The sequence below is a fragment of the Schistocerca americana genome, chromosome 1 (assembly GCF_021461395.2).
Source record: "Schistocerca americana isolate TAMUIC-IGC-003095 chromosome 1, iqSchAmer2.1, whole genome shotgun sequence".
Lineage (NCBI taxonomy): Eukaryota > Metazoa > Arthropoda > Insecta > Orthoptera > Acrididae > Schistocerca > Schistocerca americana.
Genome location: NC_060119.1, coordinates 995,303,050 through 995,326,721, shown reverse-complemented (window position 1 = coordinate 995,326,721; position 23,672 = coordinate 995,303,050). Strand labels below are relative to the sequence as shown.

Below are 23,672 nucleotides of genomic sequence, written 5' to 3'. Positions count from 1 at the left end.
ATCGTCCACACCAATGGCACGAGCTGATCTCCTTCATCTTCTTGGTCAGCTTCCACCCCCCTATTTGCTGGTTGGGGACTTCAATGCCCACCACCCGCTTTGGGGATCTCCACATCCTTGTCCACATGGCTCACTATTGCTAGACGTCTTCCACCAAGCGGATCTAGTTTGCCTCAACACTGGGGTCCCTACATTTTTGTCTGCCTCCACGACAAATTTCTCTCATTTGGACCTTTTGGTTGGTACTGTTCCGCTAGCTCGGCGATTCGAATGGTTCGCCCTTGATGATACACACTCGAGCGATCACTTTCCATGTGTCCTTAGACTGCAGCCTCAACTGCCCTATATGCGCCCGCGACGCTGGAAGTTTGTCCAAGCCAATTGGACACTTTTTTCGTCTCAAGCGACATTCGATGACCGTCACTTTCCTAGCGATTACGATGAGGTCACACATATTACCAACGTTATTCTTACAGCTGCGGAACGTTCAGTACCACGCACCTCCGAATTGCCCCGGCGCCCCCCAGTTCCTTGGTGGAACGAGGCATGCCGTGACGCAATACGTGAGCGGCGACGTGCTCTTCGCGTTTTCCGCCACCATCCTACTTTGGCCAACTTTATCCGCTATAAGCAGTTCCGTGCGCGATGCCGTCGCGTCATCTGCGATAGCAAGAAGGCAAGCTGGAAATTCTTTATTAGCTCATTTAACATCTTCACTCCCTCCTCGGAAGTTTGGAGTCGGATTCGACGGTTATCAGGCGCGCCTAGTTTCTCCTCAGTCTCCGGCCTCACTGTCGCGTGTGATACGTTAGTGGATCCCGTCGCAATTTCTAACTCCTTGGGTAAACACTTTGCTGAGATTTCGAGCTCTTCAAATTACCCACCAGCATTTCTCCCGAAGAAACGTGCAGCGGAAGTGCAACCTCTTGCTTTCTTCTCTCAAAATCGCGAAAGCTATAATACTGTTTTCTCCATGCGGGAACTCCAACATGCACTCTATTCTTCTCGCTCCTCCACCCCAGGACCGGATGGTATCCACATCCAAATGTTGCTGCATTTATCAACCCATAGTCTGCGTTACCTCCTTCGCATTTATAATCGAATTTGGACCGACAGTACTTTTCCCAGACGATGGCGGGAAGCTATCGTCATTCCTGTTCCGAAACCTGGAAAGGACAAACATCTCCCCTCTAGCTATCGCCCCATTTCTCTCACGAGTAGTGTATGTAAGGTTTTGGAGCGTATGGTGAATTGCCGTTTAGCTTGGTGGCTGGAGTCCCGCAGTCTTTTAACACCTGCCCAATATGGTTTCCGAAAGCATCGTTCTGCAGTTGACCATATTGTTTCCCTCTCCACTTATATCATGAACAATTTTCTCCGGAAACGCCAAACGGTAGCAATATTTTTTGATCTGGAGAGAGCATACAATACCTGTTGGAGGACAGGCATCCTCCGCACACTGTTCTCTTGGGGCTTTCGAGGCCGGCTGCCCCTTTTTCTTCGCGAATTTATGGCAGAGCGCACATTTAGGGTGCGGGTGAACACTACTCTCTCCCGTACTTTCTCCCAAGAAAATGGGGTACCCCAGGGCTCCGTGCTAAGTGTTGCACTGTTTGCTATTGCCATAAATCCAATTATGGATTGTCTCCTTCCTGATGTCTCGGGCTCCCTCTTTGTGGACGATTTTGCGATCTACTACAGCTCTCAACGGACCAGCCTTCTTGAATGACGTCTTCAAGGATGTCTCAATTGCCTCTACTCTTGGAGCACCGAAACCAGCTTCCGTTTTTCTCCCAGTAAGACCGTTTGTGTTAATTTTTGGCGACGTAAGGAGTTCCTTCCACCCTTCTTACATCTAGGACCTGTCAATCTTCCGTTTTCAGACGTCGCTAAATTCTTGGGTCTTATGTTTGACAGAAAACTGTGCTGGTCCTCCCACGTTTCTTATCTTTCGGCTCACTGTCTGCGATCGCTCAACATCCTCCGTGTCCTGAATGGTATCTCGTGGGGAGTGGACCGAGTGGTCCTTCTCCGCCTCTATCGCGCCTTAGTGCGCTCGAAATTGGACTATGGAAGCATAGTTTACTCCTCTGCTTGGCCGTCTATTCTTCGTCGTCTCGACTCTATCCACCACCGTGGATTACGTTTAGTGTCTGGAGCTTTTTACACCAGCCCTGTGGAAAGCCTTTATGCTGAGACTGCTGAACCTCCGCTGTCCAATCGGCGAGCAGTCCTTCTGAGTTGTTGTGCTAGCCATCTGTCTTCCATGCCTGCTAATCCAGCCCATGACATTTTTTTCGATGCCTCCTTTGATGTAGGGTATGCAGGCCGCCCCTCCTCCCTACTACCACCGGGAGTCCGCTTCCGTCAACTGCTCCATTCTCTTTCCTTCCACTTTCCTAAAACCTTGACAACTTGGGGTACAGCACCGCCTTGGCTCCGTCCCCAGATCTGCCTGCTCTGTGACCTTTGTCAATTTCCCAAGGATGGTGCCCCTTCACTTGTTTATCGTCGGGCATTTGCTGCTCTATGTGCACAAATGAAGGAAGCCACATTTATTTACACTGATGGCTTGAAAACATCGTTAGGTGTAGGGAGTGCCTAATTGTTGGCGACACCCCAAATCAATTTCGGCTTCCCGAACTACTGCGGAGTTCTACACTGTTCTCCAGGCTGTCCGCTACATCCACCGCCATCAGCGGATACAGTATGTTGTCTGCTCAGATTCTCTCAGCTCTCTCCTCAGTCTCCAAGCTCTTTACCCTGTGCAACCTCTGGTCCACCGGATTCAGGACTGTCTGCGCTTGCTCCACCTGGGGGGCGTCTCGGTTGCGTTCCTCTGGCTCCCGGGACACATTGGTATCTGTGGAAATGAGGCGGCTGATATTGCGGCCAAGGCTGCAGTCTCTCTTCTTAGGCCAGCTGTTCAATCGATTCCCTTCGCCGATCTACGGAGCGTTTTTATTGTCATGTCGTTCTTTTATGGCACGCACATTGGTCAACACTTCCCCATAATAAATTGCGGAACGTGAAAGCTCTTCCTTGTGCTTGGACCTCTTCCTCCCGAACGCGTCGTCGGGAGGAGGTAATTTTAACTAGACTCCGAATAGGGCACTGTCTTTTTAGCCATCGACATCTTTTAAGCGGCGATCCCCCCCCTCTCTGTCCCCACTGCTCTCAGCTGTGGACGGTAAGACACATTTTAATTGAGTGCCCCTATTTTACTCCATTACGCGCCCGTCTACAGCTGTCGCCTGATCTATCGTCAATTTTAGCAGATGACACGCGCTCAGCCGATCACGTTCTCGAGTTTATTAGTGCCAGTGAAATGACATCAGTCATTTGAAGCCCCCTTTTTTTTAAGCCTTCCTTCTGCTTTTAGTTTCTCCAGTTTTTTGAGTTTCGTTCCCATTGCTGCTGGTTTCCATTTTCGGTTTTTACTGTTTCCTAAGTCACTGACCGGGCGCTAATGACCATAGCAGTTTTGCGCCAAAAAAAAAAAAAAAAAAAAAAAAAAAAAACGCGGTATGCGGATGAAATAGTTCAGTTTTTTACCTATCGTACACAACCCTTTCCTTGATGAAAGATCTGTAGATCTACCTGAAGACTGCAAAGTGGCAAAGGTCATACCAAAACACTAGAAAGGAGGTACAAGTAATCTGTTGAATTGTAGACCCCATAACATTGGCAGAGATTTTTATTGGTATTTTGAACCTGTATTATGTTCCAACATCATAAAATACTTCGAAGAAAACTGTGTGTTGACACACAACTTCAGAAAATACCATTCCTATGAGGCAGTACTGACTCTTTACTCACATGAAATGAAAGTGCTATTACCAATGGATCTCAATCAGTTCCACATTTCTGTTTTTCCAGAAGCATTTTCATACAGTTCCTTAATCAGATTGTATGCATATGGAGTAACATCTCAGCTGTGTGCATCTGAATTAGCCATTCCCTGTCAGAAAGATCTCATGTGGTAGTAATTGACACTTTTCTTAATCCGTATAAACAACTTAGTAGACAGTCTGAGCAGATCCCCTAGATTTTTTTGCAGATGACACAATAATTTACTACCTAGTAATGCCATCAGAAGAAGAAAAACAAATTGCAAATGCTTTAGACAAGATACCTGCAGGGTGCAAGAACTACTAATTGACCCTGAACAATAAAAAGTGTAAGGTCCTCCACATGAGTACTGTAAAAATTCCATTAAATTTGTGTTACACTGCAAATCACACAAATGTAAAGATTTTAGGCTCAGCTGAATACCTAGGTATAACAATTACGGATAACTTAAGTTGGGACCGTCACATAAAAAATGTCGTGAGGAAGCAAACCAGAGCCTGCGTTGTATTGGCAGAACACTTATAAATAGATCTACTGAAGAGATTGCCTACACAATGCTTGTCCGTCCTCTCCTGGAGTATTGCTATGTCACGTGGGATGCTTACCAGATAGCATTGACGAAGGACATGGAAAAATTTCAAAGAAGAGTAGCTTGTTTTGTATTGTCATGAAATATGGGAGTGTCTCATGAATGTGGTGAACGATTTGGGGTGGCAGTCAGTGAAACGAAGGCATTTCTTGTGGCGGCCATAACTTTTCACTGAATTCTGATTACCAACTTCCTACTCCCGTCTACATAGGAAGAAATGACCATCACTATAAAGTATGAGAAATAAGAACTCACCCACAAAAATTTAGGTAGAGAAATAGTCCGAAAGTCATTCTGTGCACCCTGTGCTTAACAGTGAAATGTGAATTGCAGTGTAATTTTGTAGATGTAGAAGTACCATCTATCTTAGCTATTCTCTGACTTGGCCGCATTTCAAAATTGTAGTTAATACCTCTTGTTTGTTCATTTCTACAGCAGTTTCTCCTTTAAATAATTCGAGGAGTGAAGGTAACAGCTCAATGTACAATTGAGGCACTTAAGTCAATTGACAGAAAACAATAATAATAATAATAATAATAATAATAATTTGTGGTGAGCTGTTACTTTACTCCTTATAATACACATATTCAACCAATCATTTTCTATTATTGCAATTTTTCCTGTGTTAGTTTTCCTTTGACCTTGTCTCTGTATTGATGCTTAAACGAGTACCAAAATTGTAACAAAAATTTTCATTAATCAATAATTTTTCTCTTTCTTTTGCAGTAAGTAATTGTTTGCTCTTCCTAATTCTTGCTACAGCATTTCTTCCTAAATCATTGGATTTCAGAATCATTGAGCCACAATGAATTTGCTGCAAAATTAATCAGGATTTTGTAACTACACTCCTGGAAATTGAAATAAGAACACCGTGAATTCATTGTCCCAGGAAGGGGAAACTTTATTGACACATTCCTGGGGTCAGATACATCACATGATCACACTGACAGAACCACAGGCACACAGACACAGGCAACAGAGCATGCACAATGTCGGCACTAGTACAGTGTATATCCACCTTTCGCTGCAATGCAGGCTGCTATTCTCCCATGGAGACGATCGTAGAGATGCTGGATGTAGTCCTGTGGAACGGCTTGCCATGCCATTTCCACCTGGCGCCTCAGTTGGACCAGCGTTCGTGCTGGACGTGCAGACCGCGTGAGACAACGCTTCATCCAGTCCCAAACATGCTCAATGGGGGACAGATCCGGAGATCTTGCTGGCCAGGGTAGTTGACTTACACCTTCTAGAGCACGTTGGGTGGCACGGGATACATGCGGATGTGCATTGTCCTGTTGGAACAGCAAGTTCCCTTGCCGGTCTAGGAATGGTAGAACGATGGGTTCGATGACGGTTTGGATGTACCGTGCACTATTCAGTGTCCCCTCGACGATCACCAGTGGTGTACGGCCAGTGTAGGAGATCGCTCCCCACACCATGATGCCGGGTGTTGGCCCTGTGTGCCTCGGTCGTATGCAGTCCTGATTGTGGCGCTCACCTGCACGGCGCCAAACACGCATACGACCATCATTGGCACCAAGGCAGAAGCGACTCTCATCGCTGAAGACGACACGTCTCCATTCGTCCCTCCATTCACGCCTGTCGCGACACCACTGGAGGCGGGCTGCACGATGTTAGGGCGTGAGCGGAAGACGGCCTAACGGTGTGCGGGACCGTAGCCCAGCTTCATGGAGACGGTTGCGAATGGTCCTCGCCGATACCCCAGGAGCAACAGTGTCCCTAATTTGCTGGGATGTGGCGGTGCGGTCCCCTACCGCACTGCGTAGGATCCTACGGTCTTGGCGTGCATCTGTGCGTCGCTGCGGTCCGGTCCCAGGTCGACGGGCACGTGCACCTTCCGCCGACCACTGGCGACAACATCGATGTACTGTGGAGACCTCACGCCCCACGTGTTGAGCAATTCGGCGGTACGTCCACCCGGCCTCCCGCATGCCCACTATACGCCCTCGCTCAAAGTCCGTCAACTGCACATACGGTTCACGTCCACGCTGTCGCGGCATGCTACCAGTGTTAAAGACCGTGATGGAGCTTCGTATGCCACGGCAAACTGGCTGACACTGACGGCGGCGGTGCACAAATGCTGCGAAGCTAGCGCCATTCGACGGCCAACACCGCGGTTCCTGGTGTGTCCGCTGTGCCGTGCGTGTGATCATTGCTTGTACAGCCCTCTCGCAGTGTCCGGAGCAAGTATGGTGGGTCTGACACACCGGTGTCAATGTGTTCTTTTTTCTATTTCCAGGAGTGTATATTGGTTGTTTCCAAAGATTGCTGCAGCATGCATGGTCCAGGCAGGTTGCAGTTGAGGTGGAATAGTTGACTGCAGCAGCTGAATGGTATTGCGAGAAAGAATACAAGTATGGTTGCATTATAATTGGTGTTTGATGTGTTTTTAGTTTCTTCATTTTAACACACTGACATATCCTGAAATAAGAATACAAAGAGGTACTCAAAGTTTTGTGGAATATCGCTGCCCTGGGTGGAACTTGCATAATGTGCTTTTTCTCACTAGGTATTGCTCAGGGCTTTTCTTCATATAGCAATTTCCTTCACCACAGCTGTTTGCATGCCTTTGTTTTATTCAATTTTTTAATTTTTATTTTGTATATACAATGCTAGATGAAAGTAAAAAAAGTGGCTGTGAAATTCTGCTCCCTGCTCATGAAAATCGTAATAGTAGTTTTGGGAATGAGAAGAGCTACTGCTGATATGTGCCCCTTCTTCTGACTGGTCACCAAAAAGAATGTTGAGTGGAAGCATGGTGTGCTTTGAAAGAACAGCTCCATATCAGCCCAGACTTTATTTGCCAAGATCATTACTGCTGATTAGTTATGTTTCTATTGTTATATCACCAAAACTAAAAACAATGGAGCCAATGGAAGATGATGTTGCTGCCTGTCCCAATAAACTAAAGTGACATGAAGCATCAGTGGAGTACTACTTTTGTGTGTGTGTGTGTGTGTGTGTGTGTGTGTGTGTGTGTGTGTGTGTGTGTGTGTGTGTGTGTTCCATCCAGATCAGACTGTTAATCAATTTTGTATTTGGAGGTATCAGAGATAGTGTAGCGATGAGCGCCAAAATAAGGTCCTATGTGGATAAGGGCTTTCCCACAATGACAATTCTGCTGGTCACACAGCCATCACTTTGCACAAGTTTTTGGCCAAAACGGCCCTACACGTGTTACTCACGTGCCATGGCTCTATCCAACTTCTTTGTGTTTCCATAAAAGAGGAGTCTGGTAAAACACTGATTTGATGTCACAGAAGCAGATAAGAAAGTGAGAGAATCAATTTCAGGGAGGAGATCCCAGCCACCACCGCAGATGAGTATAAAAAATCTTTTGCAGCATTGGATTCACAGATTGAACAAACATATTACATTTATGACACCTGGTTTGAGGGTGATAAGGCTGCACTGTAAAATGGGAAATAATTATATCTGCCAGATTAGTTACAGTGTAAAGGCTAAATTGAATGGAAGAGTGTAAGGTAGTAGTTCATAGCACTGAAATTGTCACAAGTAAAGAAGCTACAGTATTGAACAGAATGTTGAAGACAGAGATAGGTGATGAGACACGGCAGTGCACTTTGGTAGATAGTTGAATCAGTGAAAGATTGAGGTTACAGAGCCGAGGTACCTGAATCATATAATTTTAAATCCTCGGTTATCATATACAGTGTGTAGTAGTTTGACACTTTTTCATCTCTCCTTTTTTCTGATATTCGCTGTGGTCATATTAAAGCCTGTTTCTATATCTGAAGGAATCACATACAGAACACATTGAAGTTATACCTGGTGTTTCCTTTTGCTAATAAGATCTGATGATTGTCTTGTATTTATGCAACACTGGGCTTAAAAAAAAAACAACAAAAACTGGCAGAGTGTTTCCATGTTTTTTATGATTAATTAAATGGTGTCATACAGCAAGAAAAATGACAGTTTACTTCCTACATTAAAAACTTTGGATGCTTACATTGATCTATTAGTGCTTGTTAACACTATCCCATCTAATTTTTATTGTTTGTTTCTGCAGGTGGTATTTTAAGCCCCGAGTCTCATGAATTTTCTCATGATGAGGGGTTTGATTCTGAAGATGACAGCGATCATTATGAGGACTTCTCTTCAGATGCAGGTGTGTGTATATCTTTAAACATCCCAGTTACTACAGCTTAACTGAGACTGACTGATAATAAATGATTATGAAGTTAAAGTAATTACTGTTTGATACTAGATCTAATTTAAATCTCCTGATACCATGTGCCATGTAAGGTTGCTGAGGAAACTTCGTTATTTGAAAAATATTTAAAGAACTCTTTACTGGTTTATGATTGATTCATTGTCATCCAGTACAGGAATCATAGCACAATTGTAGCACTCTTCCAGTAGAGGCAACTTTTCCCAACACAAGCACTGTTCGTTTTTAGTTTACAGACAGACTGTATCTCTCCAGCATTTCCTCTCCAGTAATCTTATGTGAATAGACAGAATAACTCCACTGAGTGTGTGTAATATAGTGAAATTATTTTCATTTTATTGAGTGGGTACTTATTGGCAGTTGTCAAGTGTGCTATTATGTAAAAATGGTCAACAGCTGGAGCTGCCAAGCTGCCAACTGTCTTACCACTGAAGAGCCTTTCTCAAGTGTAACGTGTTGTCACTATGTATTTGACACATTGTTTTCATTGTATCCACCATTTCTGACTGGAATACTTTTCACAGCATGAGAGGTATCAAATGAATGATGCCAGCCTCAGCTTTCTCAAAATCTAAAGAGGCTTAAGCTCTTTCCCTCTGCAATGGAAGGTCACCTAGCTGTTATATTTCATCATAAGTCAAGCACTGCATTATAGCAGCGTTATGTTGTAGATTTGAATATTGACACCCACCATTTGAGACGTAATGTGGATGTATGGTAAGTGTCAGTGCAGGCCACACTACAAGTTCCAGCAGTTACTGATTGGAAATCATTTATTCAGTTCCCGGTAATGGTGAGAGAAATGCAGTAACTCTCTGGCTATTCATTAATTCACCACCAAGTGACAACAACACAGCTACACGGTCTTACATTATGCTGTCAACAATAAACAGCAGCAAAGTGCCACATTTACCATTCAAATATATTTCCTACCAACACTACCGAGGTCACAGACAACAGTCAGTAACTCAAATTGTACACTTCTCAGCATTGTTATAGGAACATATTTTACATAAAAGCCTATTTAACAATTGCAAATAAGTACTCACTTAATAAACTGAAAGGAATTCCGCTATACAAACACAGACTCATTGACGTTAGTCTGTCTTCTCACGTAAGAGTCTGGGCAGGAAATGCTGGAGAGATAGTCTGTCCGTAACCTGAAAAGGAAGCAGTGCTTGTGGTGGGGAAACTGCCTTCCCCAGAAGAATACTGTAGTTGCTGAACAGGATGACTAAGAATCAGTTACCACTCTAGCAGTGGAAAACAGTGTGCAGAGATTAATGTATATTCTGTCCTCATGCTTTCTTGCGGTAGTGTTATTAGTAACTCATGTATGCGTCCTATGCAGTGTTAATGCACTTTGTGGAAAATATACACTTTCCTGGCATGTCTGTGCACTTCGTCCCTAGAGATTCGTAAGAGAGGGTTTGTATAACTTTGTGAAACACCGTGTAGTTTTTTCTTGTGGCATAGTGGGATACATAAAATGGGTAATCACTACCTGCTCTTTAGTTTGCAGACCTATGATGGAGAGAACTGCATGATCCCAATCTGGCGCCCTACCTACCCTCACACTTCTACCCTCCTACCTGCTTCACCCTGTTACACCACTAGAACATAGTTTATCTCTTAATACGGCTCTACTGCACTTAGAAGTGGTACATACATTAAGTATTTGTCCTTAACCCACATCATTTAATAGCCGACCGCAGTGGCCATGCGGTTCTAGGCGCTGCAGTCCGGAACCGCGCGACTGCTATGGTCGCAGGTTCGAATCCTGCCTCGGGCATGGATGTGTGTGATGTTCTTAGGTTAGTTAGATTTAAGTAGTTCTAAGTTCTAGGGGACTTATGACCTCAGATGTTAAGTCCCATAGTGCTCAGAGCCATTTGAGCCATCATTTAATAATAAACATTAATTTCATACATTAAAACACCATTTTTAATAATCTGCAATTTATCCACCTCTTGCACTGCAGAAACTATTATTTCCAGAGAAAAAAAAAAAGTAGAAACTTTATTGTAGGGAACATTTTTGTTAGAAGCTACAGTTTTCAAGTTATTCAAGAAAAATGTAGAAAAGTGACCTTTAAACACTCTCCGACACCCACTCACACCTCACAGGTCAGGATTTTTAGTATGTTTTTCATGACATTCCCCTCTACCACTGTACAATGTGTGTGACTACATGAAATTTTTGCACTAATTGACCTTTTTATGTTTGTTGACTGGTATAATGGACTCTTTATTGTGAAAAACTGGGGGTTGCTCAGCAAACAATGGAGAGATGTATATTGGAATTACATGGAGAATGGGGACATTGACAAGGAACTTGACTGGAGTGGATTTTATGACTATAATGAAGGGGAAATGGGGACGGGCTGGACATAGAGAAGATCCAAAGAAGAGCGGCGCGTTTCGTCACAGGGTTATTTGGTAACCGTGATAGCGTTACGGAGATGTTTAATAAACTCAAGTGGCAGACTCTGCAAGAGAGGCGCTCTGCATCGCGGTGTAGATTGCTCGCCAGGTTTCGAGAGGGTGCGTTTCTGGATGAGGTATCGAATATATTGCTTCCCCCTACTTATACCTCCCGAGGAGATCACAAATGTAAAATTAGAGAGATTAGAGCGCGCACGGAGGGTTTCAGACAGTCGTTCTTCCCGCGAACCATACGCGACTGGAACAGGAAAGAGAGGTAATGACAGTGGCACGTAAAGTGCCCTCCGCCACACACCGTTGGGTGGCTTGCGGAGTATAAATGTAGATGTAGATGTAGATCTAGTGAGGCAAAAGAATGATAGAGGAATCATGGATGTTCATTGCTGTATTTGTAGAGCAAAGAAAAGACAAGCTGAGAATGTAATGGAATGTGGGTAGACGGAAATAGAAAACATGCAGGAGCAGCATGGGTGTGTAGTGTAGTAGACTGTAGTCGATGGAGAAATCAAGTGGACACTTTTATGTGGCAAATGATGTCAGATGGATGATAATCATGGTTCTGTATGCTGAGGTCTACTCACATTGCTGTGGGAATACTGAACAGAGGAAGCAATACACCACTCGGTCTGCAATGTTCTGCAGTGTCATTGGCATCTTCTGTAATAAATGTGATTGATAATAGTCACATTGTCTGCAATTTTATTTTTACAAATAAATTAAAAAAGTTTTACAAGTAAGATTGTTTTGTTACTGTTGATGTGATTTGATTTTTTATTGGTTCTTAACAAGATGAGTTATCTCTCAAAATTTCATAGTATCTCTGCCAAACCCCCTCTGTTTCATTTGTCATGTCTTCTAAGTAATGTGTTTTTCTTTTATTGCTACTCTCCTTGCAGTCTTTTGTTCCTCCACCTGTAGGTGATGAAAATGACTTTTTGCTGTATTATGGAAACAACAAGGTGGGTTTTTCACCATCGTATATATATCTACAAGTATAATTTTTGTATGGCACTTAATGTGATAAGTCTTAATTAGTTCAGCTGTTTGTGATGTATAGATAGATACAGTCTTTACTAATTTGCATTGGATAAGTCTGGAATATACTGACATGTCGACACCTCTGTCGATAAGGAATTGCAGTTTTGTTGTATCTTCCATTATAAATAGCTGACATTTTTTGTGTATTAGTTAGTTGCCATCACTAATGATTCCTGTCTACAAATGCTGTGTTGCAAGGTGGGCAGCATTGTTGAGCTTCAGTATAAAACCTTTTTCTGATACTATCAACTCTGTTTTGTGGTTGCTGAATGCTAGTCTTTATTTGTCAAATGCCACTTTTGTGGTGTTTGGCTGGGGCTTATTGTCTGGAATGCTGTAATGAAATGCTCTTATCTTCTTCAACAAAGTTGTGTCGCCTGTGGAGGGGTACATCTTCACGATCAAATTCTATGCATCAAAGTCTGTGGCATACACCGTAAAGATTTTCAAGTTGTCTTCATTCACTGAAACTTCCTGGCAGATTAAAACTGTTCGCTGTACCAGGACTCGAACCTGGGACTTTCTGCCTTTTGTGGACTAGTGCCCTATTGGCTGAGCTATCCAAACATGGCTTGCCACCCACTTTCACAGCATTATTTCTACCAATATCTGATCTCTTATGTACCAAACTTCACAGTAGTTCTACATGCCTCGCAGGACTAGCACTTCTGGAAGAAAGGATGTTGTAGAGACATGGCTTAGCTACAGTCTGGGGGATTGTTTTCAGAATGAATCTTTGCTCTGCAGTGGAGTGTTACTGAATTGAAACTTCCTGGCAGATTAAACCTTCATTCACTACCTTAGCAGCTAGTGTTTGAAGACGACAAAGTAGTCGAGATGGCATGTGATTGCTCTTATTTTTCATTCACAGGGTTTTGTTGAGCTGCTTAGCCTCTCATTGTGACAAACAGCTGACCAGCATGTGTTTGATGCTATTGCATTTGTCTGCAGTGTGGGACGAGGCAAAGATTCTGTGTACTTCCATGCCCAGTATTCATTGAGGGTGGCAGTTGTATAGTTGTGTTTTGATTTGTCAGCTGTGATATGGATCAAGAGAAAATGACTGTCCAGTAGTGTGAATCATAGTACCAGGTTGTCCTGCTGGAAAGTCAGTGGCTTTCGGCTGTGGACAGAGTTAGACATTTGTGGTCAAGTCATCAGAAACATCCATCACAGCAATCAGAAAGGATAGATATTACATAGTAGAAATGTTAGTTGATAGATGTATGATCATTGATGTCATGAAAACGATGAAAATCTGATGTGGTTCACATCATTTTGTTCTTGTTCAGTTTCTGGATGAGTAAGATGTAGCAGTTTACAACACTTGGTATTAATGCAGTTCATAATTTCATCCTGGATGTAGTAAGATATAAAAGAGCAGCTGAATTTGCTATAAGCAAAGATAACACTTGTAACATACGATAGATGTAGTCAGTTTCAAACCAATTCTGGAAATGTAAGGATCATAATTAACTATTGTATCGCTGTAAGGCTGTAAATGACTGAATTCTGCATTGTAATGATACTGATGGTAGAAAAAGGAGGGTGCAATATCACACTGCGTTACAGTTATTAATTTTTTTTATGCAGTGCGTACCACTTGCAGGATGGATTTTTGTAGTATCTTATACTTCATATCTGAGACTGCTTCATCTAATTATTTACACTGCAGTATATTCCATGTTTTGCTATATTTCATGTTCTGCTACAGTTTGTGGGAATATAAGTTACCGGACACGAATTATTTGGAATCTGCATATGGTGGGAAATCTTCTGAGTGCCAAAAATATGGATGGTATCGAGAGTGTAGTTGTTTGTGCAAAACAGTAGTGAATGTAGTCTTGTAGTATTCACTAATGTAGCTAAGAAATGCTGACATTGTGCACTGAACTCAGACATCAAAATACACAGTTTTATTAGCTGGTACTGACAACTTCCAGTATAGAAGTTGTTCCTTTTACTCCAGTCTGTGACAAAACAATAATTTGTTTTCAGACTTTTGATTTCTGTCATTGGTGACCATCTTCAGATCTGACTTTAAAGTATTATTATATGTTTTAAACATGTCTGTCAATTATTATTTTGACTGAAATTGATAGCCTGAGGACAAAAACAAAAAAATATATAAGTAAATAAACAAAAAATGATCATGCACTGGAAAAAGAGGCTCTGCACTTCCTAGATCACTGTTTTCATTTGCTACTGTGTCACATAGCATGTGAATTTCAGTATAAATATTGGTTTTCACTATTTTGTGCCCAGTATAATGTGCCTTTGACTGCAGAATTCAAGAAGTGTGTATTATACCTTACTGACACATAACAACACAGTAATGGCTTCATGTCCTACAAGTGAAGCTTATAAATAATATCGTGTTTTGAGCTTGTTTTGTTGCTATTGTGGCAACAAGAATACAGATTGTGATTTCTGGATTCGCAACATATCCTACTTTCAAGCAGGTGCTGATTTGACTTCAAATAGACACAGGCTATTATGCATTATATGGAACTGTTGTGAACTCTTGTGTTCCAATTGAAAATTTGGACCATTATTCTGTCTCAGTGGAAGGTAGTGTACAGCTTCTGTAGAGGAGTTAGAGGTCAAAGTTAGATCCTCCATTCAATGTACTCTTGACATTTTCTTACAAAACGTTACCTGGGCATCTATTGAAGGTTTGCCTGATGCACAGTGTGTATTGCTTCTTCCTTAACATGTCAGTTTACACAGCACATTTTGCTCTGAAAATGCGTGTGGTCTGGTTTCTTGACAAATTAATACCAACTGGTTAGCAAACAAGAAAAATGGAGATGATGATATTCCAATCAAAATGGAAGAAAAAAAACAGTGAAACTTAAAAATCAGTTTCAGGGTAATAAGGAAATTCTCCAAAACTGTAACAGTACTGCAACCATTCTGGTGACAGCCTTCTTATTGTAAAGCCAAAATATTTACTAAACCTATTAGGAACAGATTTTTTTTGGGAATTCCTGGATGGAATGATAACATAATGAAAAGGACAGATTGTTACTTACCCGGTAGAGGAGGTGTTGAGTCATAGACAGACACAATGAAAAAGGCTGCTAAGATATTAAGCTTTCTGACAAAGTCTTTCATCTGAAATAGAAAACACACACACACACACACACACACACACACACATTCTCACAAGTGTGTGTGTGTGTGTGTGTGTGTGTGTGTGTGTGTGTGTGTGTGATTTCAGAAGAACATTGTTTGAAAGTTTAATATTTTAGCAGTCGTTTTCATTGTGCTTGTCTGCAACCCAGCACCTCCTCTGTATGGTGCGCAGCAATCTATTCTTGTTATATTGCTGAGTTACAACATTAGTTTTAAACAATCAACATACTATCTTCTGCAGTTTAGCTGTCATCTAATGGTAAGACAGAGATTTCAGAAACAGATTTTAAATTGTAAGACATTTCCAGGGGCAGATGTGGACTCTGACCACAAATTATTGGGTATGAGCTGTAGATTAAAACTGAAGAAATGGGAAAAAGGTAGGAAATTAAGGAGATGGGACCTGGATAAGTCAAAAGAACCAGAGGTTGTTAAGAGTTTCAGAAGGAGCTGTAGGCAACAGCTGACTAGAAAAAGGGAAACAAATAGAGTAGAAAATGAATGGGTAGCTTTACAAGTTAAAATAGTGAAGCCAACTGAGGATGAATGTCAAGAAGTCAGATGGAACAGCAGTCCTAAGCAAAGAAGGGAAATCTGAAATGTGGGAGGAGTATGTAGAGGATCTATACAAGGGAGATGTACTTGAAGACAATGTTATAGAAATGGATGAGGACATAGATGAATATGAGATGAGAAATATGATACTGCAGAAGAATTTGACAGAGTACTGGAAGAAGTAAGTTGAAACAAGGTCCCGGGAGTAAACGACATCTTATCAGAACTGCTAATAGGCTTGGGAGAGCCAGCCATGACAAAACTCTTCCATCTGGCGTGCAAGATGTATGAGACAGGCCAAATACCCTCAGATTCCAAGAAGAATATAATAATTCCTGTTCCAAAGAGAGCAGGAGCTGACAGGTGTGCATATTATGGAACAATCAGTTTAATAGGTCATACTAGTTGCAAAATACGAACACAAAATCTTTACAGAAGAATAGAAAAGCTGGTTGAAGCTGACCTTGGGGTAGATCAGTTTAGATTCTGGAGAAATGTAGGCAAACATGAGGCAATACTGACCTTACGTGTTATCTTAGAAGATAGATTAAGGAAAAGCAAACATATGTTTATAGCATTTGCAGACTTGGAGAAATATTTGGACGATGTTGACGGGAATACTGTCTTTGAAATTATGAAGCTAGTAGGGGTAAAATACAGGGAGTGGGAGGCTATTGACAACTTGAACAGAAACCAGATAGTAGTTGTTAGTCGAGGGGCATGAAAAGGGAGCAGTGATTGAGATGTGATACTCATTCTGTACATTGAGCAAGCAGTGAAGGAAACCAAAGAAAAATTTGGAGTAGGAATTAAAGTCCAGGGAGAATGTTTGCTGATGACATCGTAATTCTGTCGAAGCAAAGGACTTGGAAGAGCAGCTGAACGGAATGGACAGTACCTCAGAAGGTGTATATAAGATGAATTTCGACAAAAGCAAAACAAGGTTAATGGAATATAGTCGAATGAAATCAGGTGATGCAAAGGGAATTGGATTAGAAAATGAGACACTTAAAGTAGTAGATGAGGTTTGCTACTTGGGCTGTAAAATAATTGATGATGCGCAAAGTGGAGAGTATATAAAATGTAGATTGGCAATGGCAAGAAAAGCTTTTCTGAAGAAGAGAAATTTGTTAACATTGAATCTAGATTTGAGTGTTAGGAAGTCTTTTCTGAAAGTATTTGTATGGAGTGTAGCCATGTGTGGAAGTAAAACATGGACAATAAACAGTTTAGGTAAGAAAAGAATAGAAGCTTTTGAAACGTGATGCTGCAGAAGAATGCTGAAGATAAGATGGTTAGTTCACTTATTGGGGAGAAAATAAATTTCTTGCACAGCCGGACCAGAAGAATGGATTGGTTGATAGGTCACATTCTGAAACATCAAGGGATCACCAATTTAGTATTGGAAGGAAGGAAGGGAGAGAGAGAGAGAGAGAGAGAGAGAGAGAGAGAGAGAGAGAGAGAGAGAGAGGGAGAGGGGGAGAGAGAGAGAGAGGGTGGGGGTGGGGGTAGCTAGAGAAAAGGGGGGGGGGAATGATTTTATGCCAACAAATTTATTCAAGTACTGCAGTGAAGAGACACACCCAAGATGTTTAATACTCTGTATCAATGAATTGATTATATCATAGCAGCTACCATTGCTGCTGTTACACTCAGTATTGATAAAATTTGATGTAGGTTGTAAGAAAATTGGAATTGATGGTTGGAATTAAATGGTGACAAGTTACAGAAATTAAATTTATCTATATTCACTCAAAACACACTTGTTCACCATGTCTGGTTAAAATGATATGACAGCGGTGTCGCAATGACTGCCCTTATTAAGCCTGTTTGAAGGCAAGTTGTACAAACCATGCAACACCGCAATACAGCCTGGTAAGTTTTGCAGTCAAGGCTAATAATTACAAGAGACAACTTTGTAATGCAGGAGCTTTAAGAAACTTAGTCTTCTTATAGTATGTGCCTGTATTAGCACAAATAGTAATATCTTGCAGAGCACACCAGAACACTACCTCCCACTATCACTGCTGACTGTCTGCCTTCACTGCTCAGTCTGTCTGTGGTAAACTTTTTTCCACATAAAAGGTTTTCTCACAAATAGAATGTGACAAGGCTAGCTGTTACCCCTATCTCAACAGTATCTGCTGGATCTGCTATCTTTGCCTTTTCCCATGTAAAAAAGGCATTCACCAAACACAAACAACAAGGGCAAAAGCTTGACTGCCCTCAGGTCTAATGGCTTCCTTCTTTCTTACACACTATTACACTTTACATAATGATAATTAATACCAAGTTAAGGAGGAGCTAAGAGTGTACAGAAATGATTTGTTTTATATTCTTAATTCAAGAACAATAATTTAATCATGCCTTTACCATTCTAATTAACCTTTTACAAAAATTATTAAATAAGCAGGTCAGATCTTGACAACACTCAATGGATGTGGAAATTATCACTGTTCTGTTATAAACCCAATGCACACCCACTTTCTTAAAATAAGGTTGTGGTGACAGGACATTCCTTTGACGTTTGGCTCCTTCTGTCTTCCTAGAAATGGTTGTACTTCACATGCCTGTGTACTAGTCTGAACCATCTTAGCTAAACAGACCACAAAACCCTCTCTCTGGTATCATTGTTGCTCATTTACTTAGATCTCCCTCTGTTCTGAAACTTGCAACACTTCATGTGTCTTTAGCTGTACGAGTTTTCCTTCAGTCTTCCATTTCATCGGGAAGGGATGTAGGCCTACTGCGAAGCATTTGTAGCGTGCATTCGTACCCGCCACTGGGAACTGCATCTACACGTATATTATTGCTACATCTATGTTAATTCAAGATTTTGACAGTTGATGGAATAGTGGCAGACTTTGTTCCGTTGGTCCCCTTATTTGTTGCAACTCTGTAGGTACCTCTCAATGTTCTTTTCATAGTCTGATTAGGAACTGCTGTGTTGGCAACAACATAGGACTTAATTGTCCGTGCACCACATGATGAAGTGCTTCTTACAGTATTGCAAATTCAATCCTTGCATGATTATCTGCCAGAGAGTGTAGTAACACTGCTACAACCATTCTTTCATTCAATAAATTTTGCTGAGTTTGCACCTTATCCAGGTCATAATTTATTGTTTCTGTTGTATTCCTTATACACCGAAGCACCAGAGAAACTGGTATAGGCATGCGTATTCAAATACAGATATATGTAAACAGGCAGAATACAGTCCTTTGGTCAGCAATGCCTGCTGTAACAAGTGTCTGGTGCAGTTGTTAGATCGGTTACTGCTGCTAAAGTGGCAGATTATCAAGGTTTAAGTGTGTTTGAACACGGTGTTATTGTCACCGCACTAGCGATGGGACACAGCGCCTCTGACATAGCAATGAAGTGAGGATTTTTCTGTATGACCATTTCACGAGTGTACTGTGAATATAAGGAATCTAGTAAAACATCAAATCTCTGACATCACTGCAGCCAGCAAAAGATACTGCAAGAACAAGACCAACGAAGACTGAAGAGAATCATTTAGCGTGACAGAAGTGCAACCTGTTGTGCAAATCACTGCAGATTTCAATGCTGGGTGATCGACAAGGGTCAGCGAACCTCATGAATCCATGGACCCTGTAAATCAGCAGGGGACTGTTCAAGCTGGTGGAGGCTCTGTAATGGCATGTGCAGTTGGAGTGGTGTGGGTCTCCTGATATGTCTGGATATGACTTGGACAGGTGACACTTACGTAAGTATCCTGTCTGATCACCTGCATCCATTCATGTCAATTGTGCATTCTGACAGACTTGGGCAATTCCAGCAGGACAGTGTGATACCCCATACGTCTAGAATTGCTACAGAGTGGCCCCAGGAACCCTCCCCGAGTTTAAACATTTCCGCTGGCCACCAAACATCCCAGACATGAACATTATTGAGCATATCAGGGTTGCTTTGCAATGTGCTGTCCAGAAGAAATCTCCAACCCCTCGTACTCTTATGGATTTATGGGCAGCCCCGTAGGATTCATGGTGTCAGTTCCCTCCGACACTACTTCAGACATTGGTTGAGTCCATGCCATGTCATGCTGTGGCACTTCTGGGCTCTCGCGAGGACGCTACACAATATTAGGCTGGTGTACCAGTTTCTTTGGTTCTTCAGTGTATGTCATGTCAATTCTGTCCACTACCCTATTGTGATTCAACACACCACACTCTAGATTCAACATGTTTGCCTCTGCCACTGCTTGTACTTATCCTAGCATACTGTTCAACTCTTGAACGTTGTCACTGTCCAAGTACCAAACACTGTGTGGTAGCTTCCTGCCTACATCTAACCATCCCCTTTTTTCGTATCAGCTTTTGTGGTAACAAGTCCACTATATTTAACATAAATGCTTTCTCAACTTATTGTATGAAAGTCACCCCCCCCCCCCTCCCCACCTCTCTCCCCAATATTCTCCCTGCACTTACGTCAACAGTTTCCCTTTCTCTGCTTGCTTACTAACTTGGCAAATGTCTCTACCAATCTTTGTATTTCATTTCTCACTTCCACGTATTATAGTCCTATCTTAACACCCACTGGTGACTAGTTAGTTTGATGTCTGTCTTGAAAACAACAGTTCTGCTTCAAGTGTCTGCTTTTTGTAGTGTGTTCACTACTTCGCCCCTGAAGAGATGGAAAATCATCAGAATTAAGACACTCAATGGGGATGCTCTCGGAGATATGACACCTGAGAGAAAGGAATTTGCCTCAGTTTCCCTCCCCTTTTCAAAAAATATGCATACATGAGTCACTAATGGACTTACATTGTTCGACAGTATCTCATACCGTAGCCTTACAACCGGTACAGACACTACTGTAAAAAACACTGAAAACAAGAACATTTAACCCTGCATTCCTACTGTATTCGTTTGTACCACTGTTGCTACAAGAGCTCTCGCAGACCCGACCTGCATATCAGTCTGAGTTGTTAAGGATAGGGAGCACAAAAGGGCTTCACATTCATGTTATGTTGTCTAGATGATGTAAACAAACGTGTTTTGCTTTGGGTTTGAGTAAATTGTCGTTCTTTATTACTACATAAGCAAATTAGACAGTGATTCTAACACTTACATACCGTACAGGACAAAAATGAGTACACAATGCGACTGTCATGTGCCATAACACACAGATTAGAACAGTGAAAGCTACGAAAACCAACTTCAGGTCTGAACAGATGAGTAGAAAACATGTACGAAAATGTTGTAAGTAAACAGAGTCTCCACAATGTCTTTTGAACATACTGTTTCCACATGTCGTTTTACCACACCGGGCCACTACTTGCAGTCTTTACAAATTTAACTTGAATGTTTTTAGAGACACGCAAACTTAGAACATTTGTAACAAATATATTGCATTTTGCTATCTTCAAACCCATAACACCATCCTCTCTTAGACACTGTACTCTAGTTCACACTCCCATCTTCTTGCTGTTCGACCCCGCCAGTCTGTTGATAGATCTTTTGAGAGGTCGGTTGATATGCTTACTGCCAGCTCTGTGTAGTAATTGGCCTCCGACAAGAGCCCTCCCAAGCGATTTCTGAAATTCTCTCCTCTTGGTCTCCCCCTGGTTGTTAGCTCTGAAGATGACGAGACTATTTATGCCTGCTAAATTCAGTAAGCAAAAGAATAAGGCCAACAGCCACCTCCTAGTTGTTCTTGCTACATCATAAGTGGCACACATCTGATCTACTAAATCTACCCCACCCTTAGTAGCATTATACAGAGTTATCATCTCCGGCTTCATTTCTTCCCTAGTTATTGCATCTATTTTGTTGTCATGGTGCATAGTCCTAATTAGAAGTAGGCACCTATTTTTCTTTGGTACATAACTCACTAATGTGCGTGTCTTCTGAAAGCTAAAGACACTTGTAAAAGCATTTCTATCTCTTGTGTTCGCGAATTCGGGGGGAATTTCCATCTTGTTCTTCCTTACTGTTCCCAAAAGTGTTAATTTATGGTCTTTGAGAAGTGACAGGGTCAGTTCATAGCTTGTAAACCAGTTATCCATCATTATGTTCCTTGATGTTTTGGAAATATGATTACACAACCTTTTGACATCATCAGCTGCACGATTACTCAACTTATGCAGTCCATCTGGTTGCTCACTTAAACAAACTTTCGAATTTCACATGTACACTGTTCTTGCATCAGCTAGATTGAACACTATTATTGCATATGTACCAGGTTTGGAAGGAATGTATATTCTAAAACTACACCGTCCTCGAAATTTGACAAACATTTCATCTACAGTGACATATTCTCCAGGAGAATAGTGTTCTGTGCAGCTTTTGGTGAACAAATCAAATATATTTCTTATAGGAGCCAATTTATCCTCTTTTCGCCTGTCGGACCTTGTTGACTTATCATCAAATCTCAGACACTGTGCGAGAAACCTGAATCTCTGTAGGGTCATCGTAGAGTAGAATAATTCCAGTCCTGTTCCATCTCTGTCCCAGAGTTCTTCAAAATTAACCCTATCAACATTGTAGATTCGACCCAAATACAACAGACCAAGAAATGCTTCAATTTCACCTTTATCTCCTTCATGAATGAAGGTCTGAGACGAGGAGTATCTCGACTTAGCGGATTCAATACATTGCTTAGTATGTATCACTACTTCATCCATTATTTCATCTGTGAAAAACAGCTGCCATATTTCTACATCTGTCCTTTTATTCTTTGCCATTCCCCTCACACTAGGAATATGTGACAGAATATTATGTGACCTCATTCTGATATGCGAAGTAGGCATGTCTTTCATCCATTTAGTACGCTTGTCCTTACCAACAAAATATTTCGTATTGTTCTGACATCCATCACTGTCATTCCCACTTTCGTCGCTTTCCGTATCGTGTTCACTATATAGTTCGACGTCTACGTCTCCACCTTCATCACCTGATTCATCACTAACGATTTCATATCGCAGTGAATCGTTACACAGATCTTCTGTTACATCCATTATAGCCCTCGTCTGAAATAAATAGGCTGATTCAGCAGTTTGAATGTGTGCTACAAACGCATTTGTGTTGGGACAAATGATACCGTCATTGCTACTCTGGGTCCTATAGCTCCAACAAGTACACCTGCTTGCTATGGTCAGTCTGGCAGACCAAAACAAACATGCTATAAGCACTCCTAGACATTGCACTTACACCGTCACTTGATGAGCAAATGACACAGCTGCATCAGGTAGGAAGCTACAAGGAGCGCTGCTCGTGTGCAATGGTGCGAACGTAATGAAAATGAATCGCTCACACAAGTCAGGGTCCCGGAGATCCACCAGTAGCACTACAGGGTTAATAACAACATATACTCGTAATATACTCTGAATATATTAAAACACTATCCCAAAAACACTTCATAAAACATTTTACATTGTTATTTAGTGATGTGATCTAAATGCATAAGCCACTTCCTGCACACCTTGATCTCAGCTTCCTCTCTCATTTTCTTACTCCTAGATTTAACAGCTCATACTGGTGATGATAATGGTACTTTTGGCAACGCATCTACAGCCCCTCTAAGTGGCTTAACACGTCCCCAATGCCCAATGGATGTTTTCATTGGCAAATTGCAATGCAGCATCATTTCTATTACCTTGATACAATACTTGGTATCATCTCAGAAACTACTTTGTTTTACCCTTAGGTGTCTAGGGATACATTAGCAGAACCCTTTTGGTAAATTACTAATACATGTCCCATCTGTTCCTGTCACTCTAGCACTTTCATATTTGCTTTTATCATCTTTTGTCTCAAATAGCATAATATTTTCGTGAATTTTTTTGTCCCCCTTTCTCCAGAGTGTAGGCTTAACTACCTCC

General features: G+C 41.7%; 1 protein-coding gene across 1 annotated transcript in view; it reads left to right on the top strand.

Moving 5' to 3' along the window:
- LOC124616017 (protein CREBRF homolog) overlaps window positions 1–23,672 on the top strand; it is a 110,083-nt gene that overhangs the window by 13,435 nt on the left and 72,976 nt on the right. Inside the window, exon 3 of the mRNA XM_047144237.1 lies at window positions 8,493–8,591. Within this exon, the coding sequence (XP_047000193.1) occupies window positions 8,493–8,591 (99 nt within the window). The remainder of the gene's footprint in view (window positions 1–8,492; window positions 8,592–23,672) is intronic.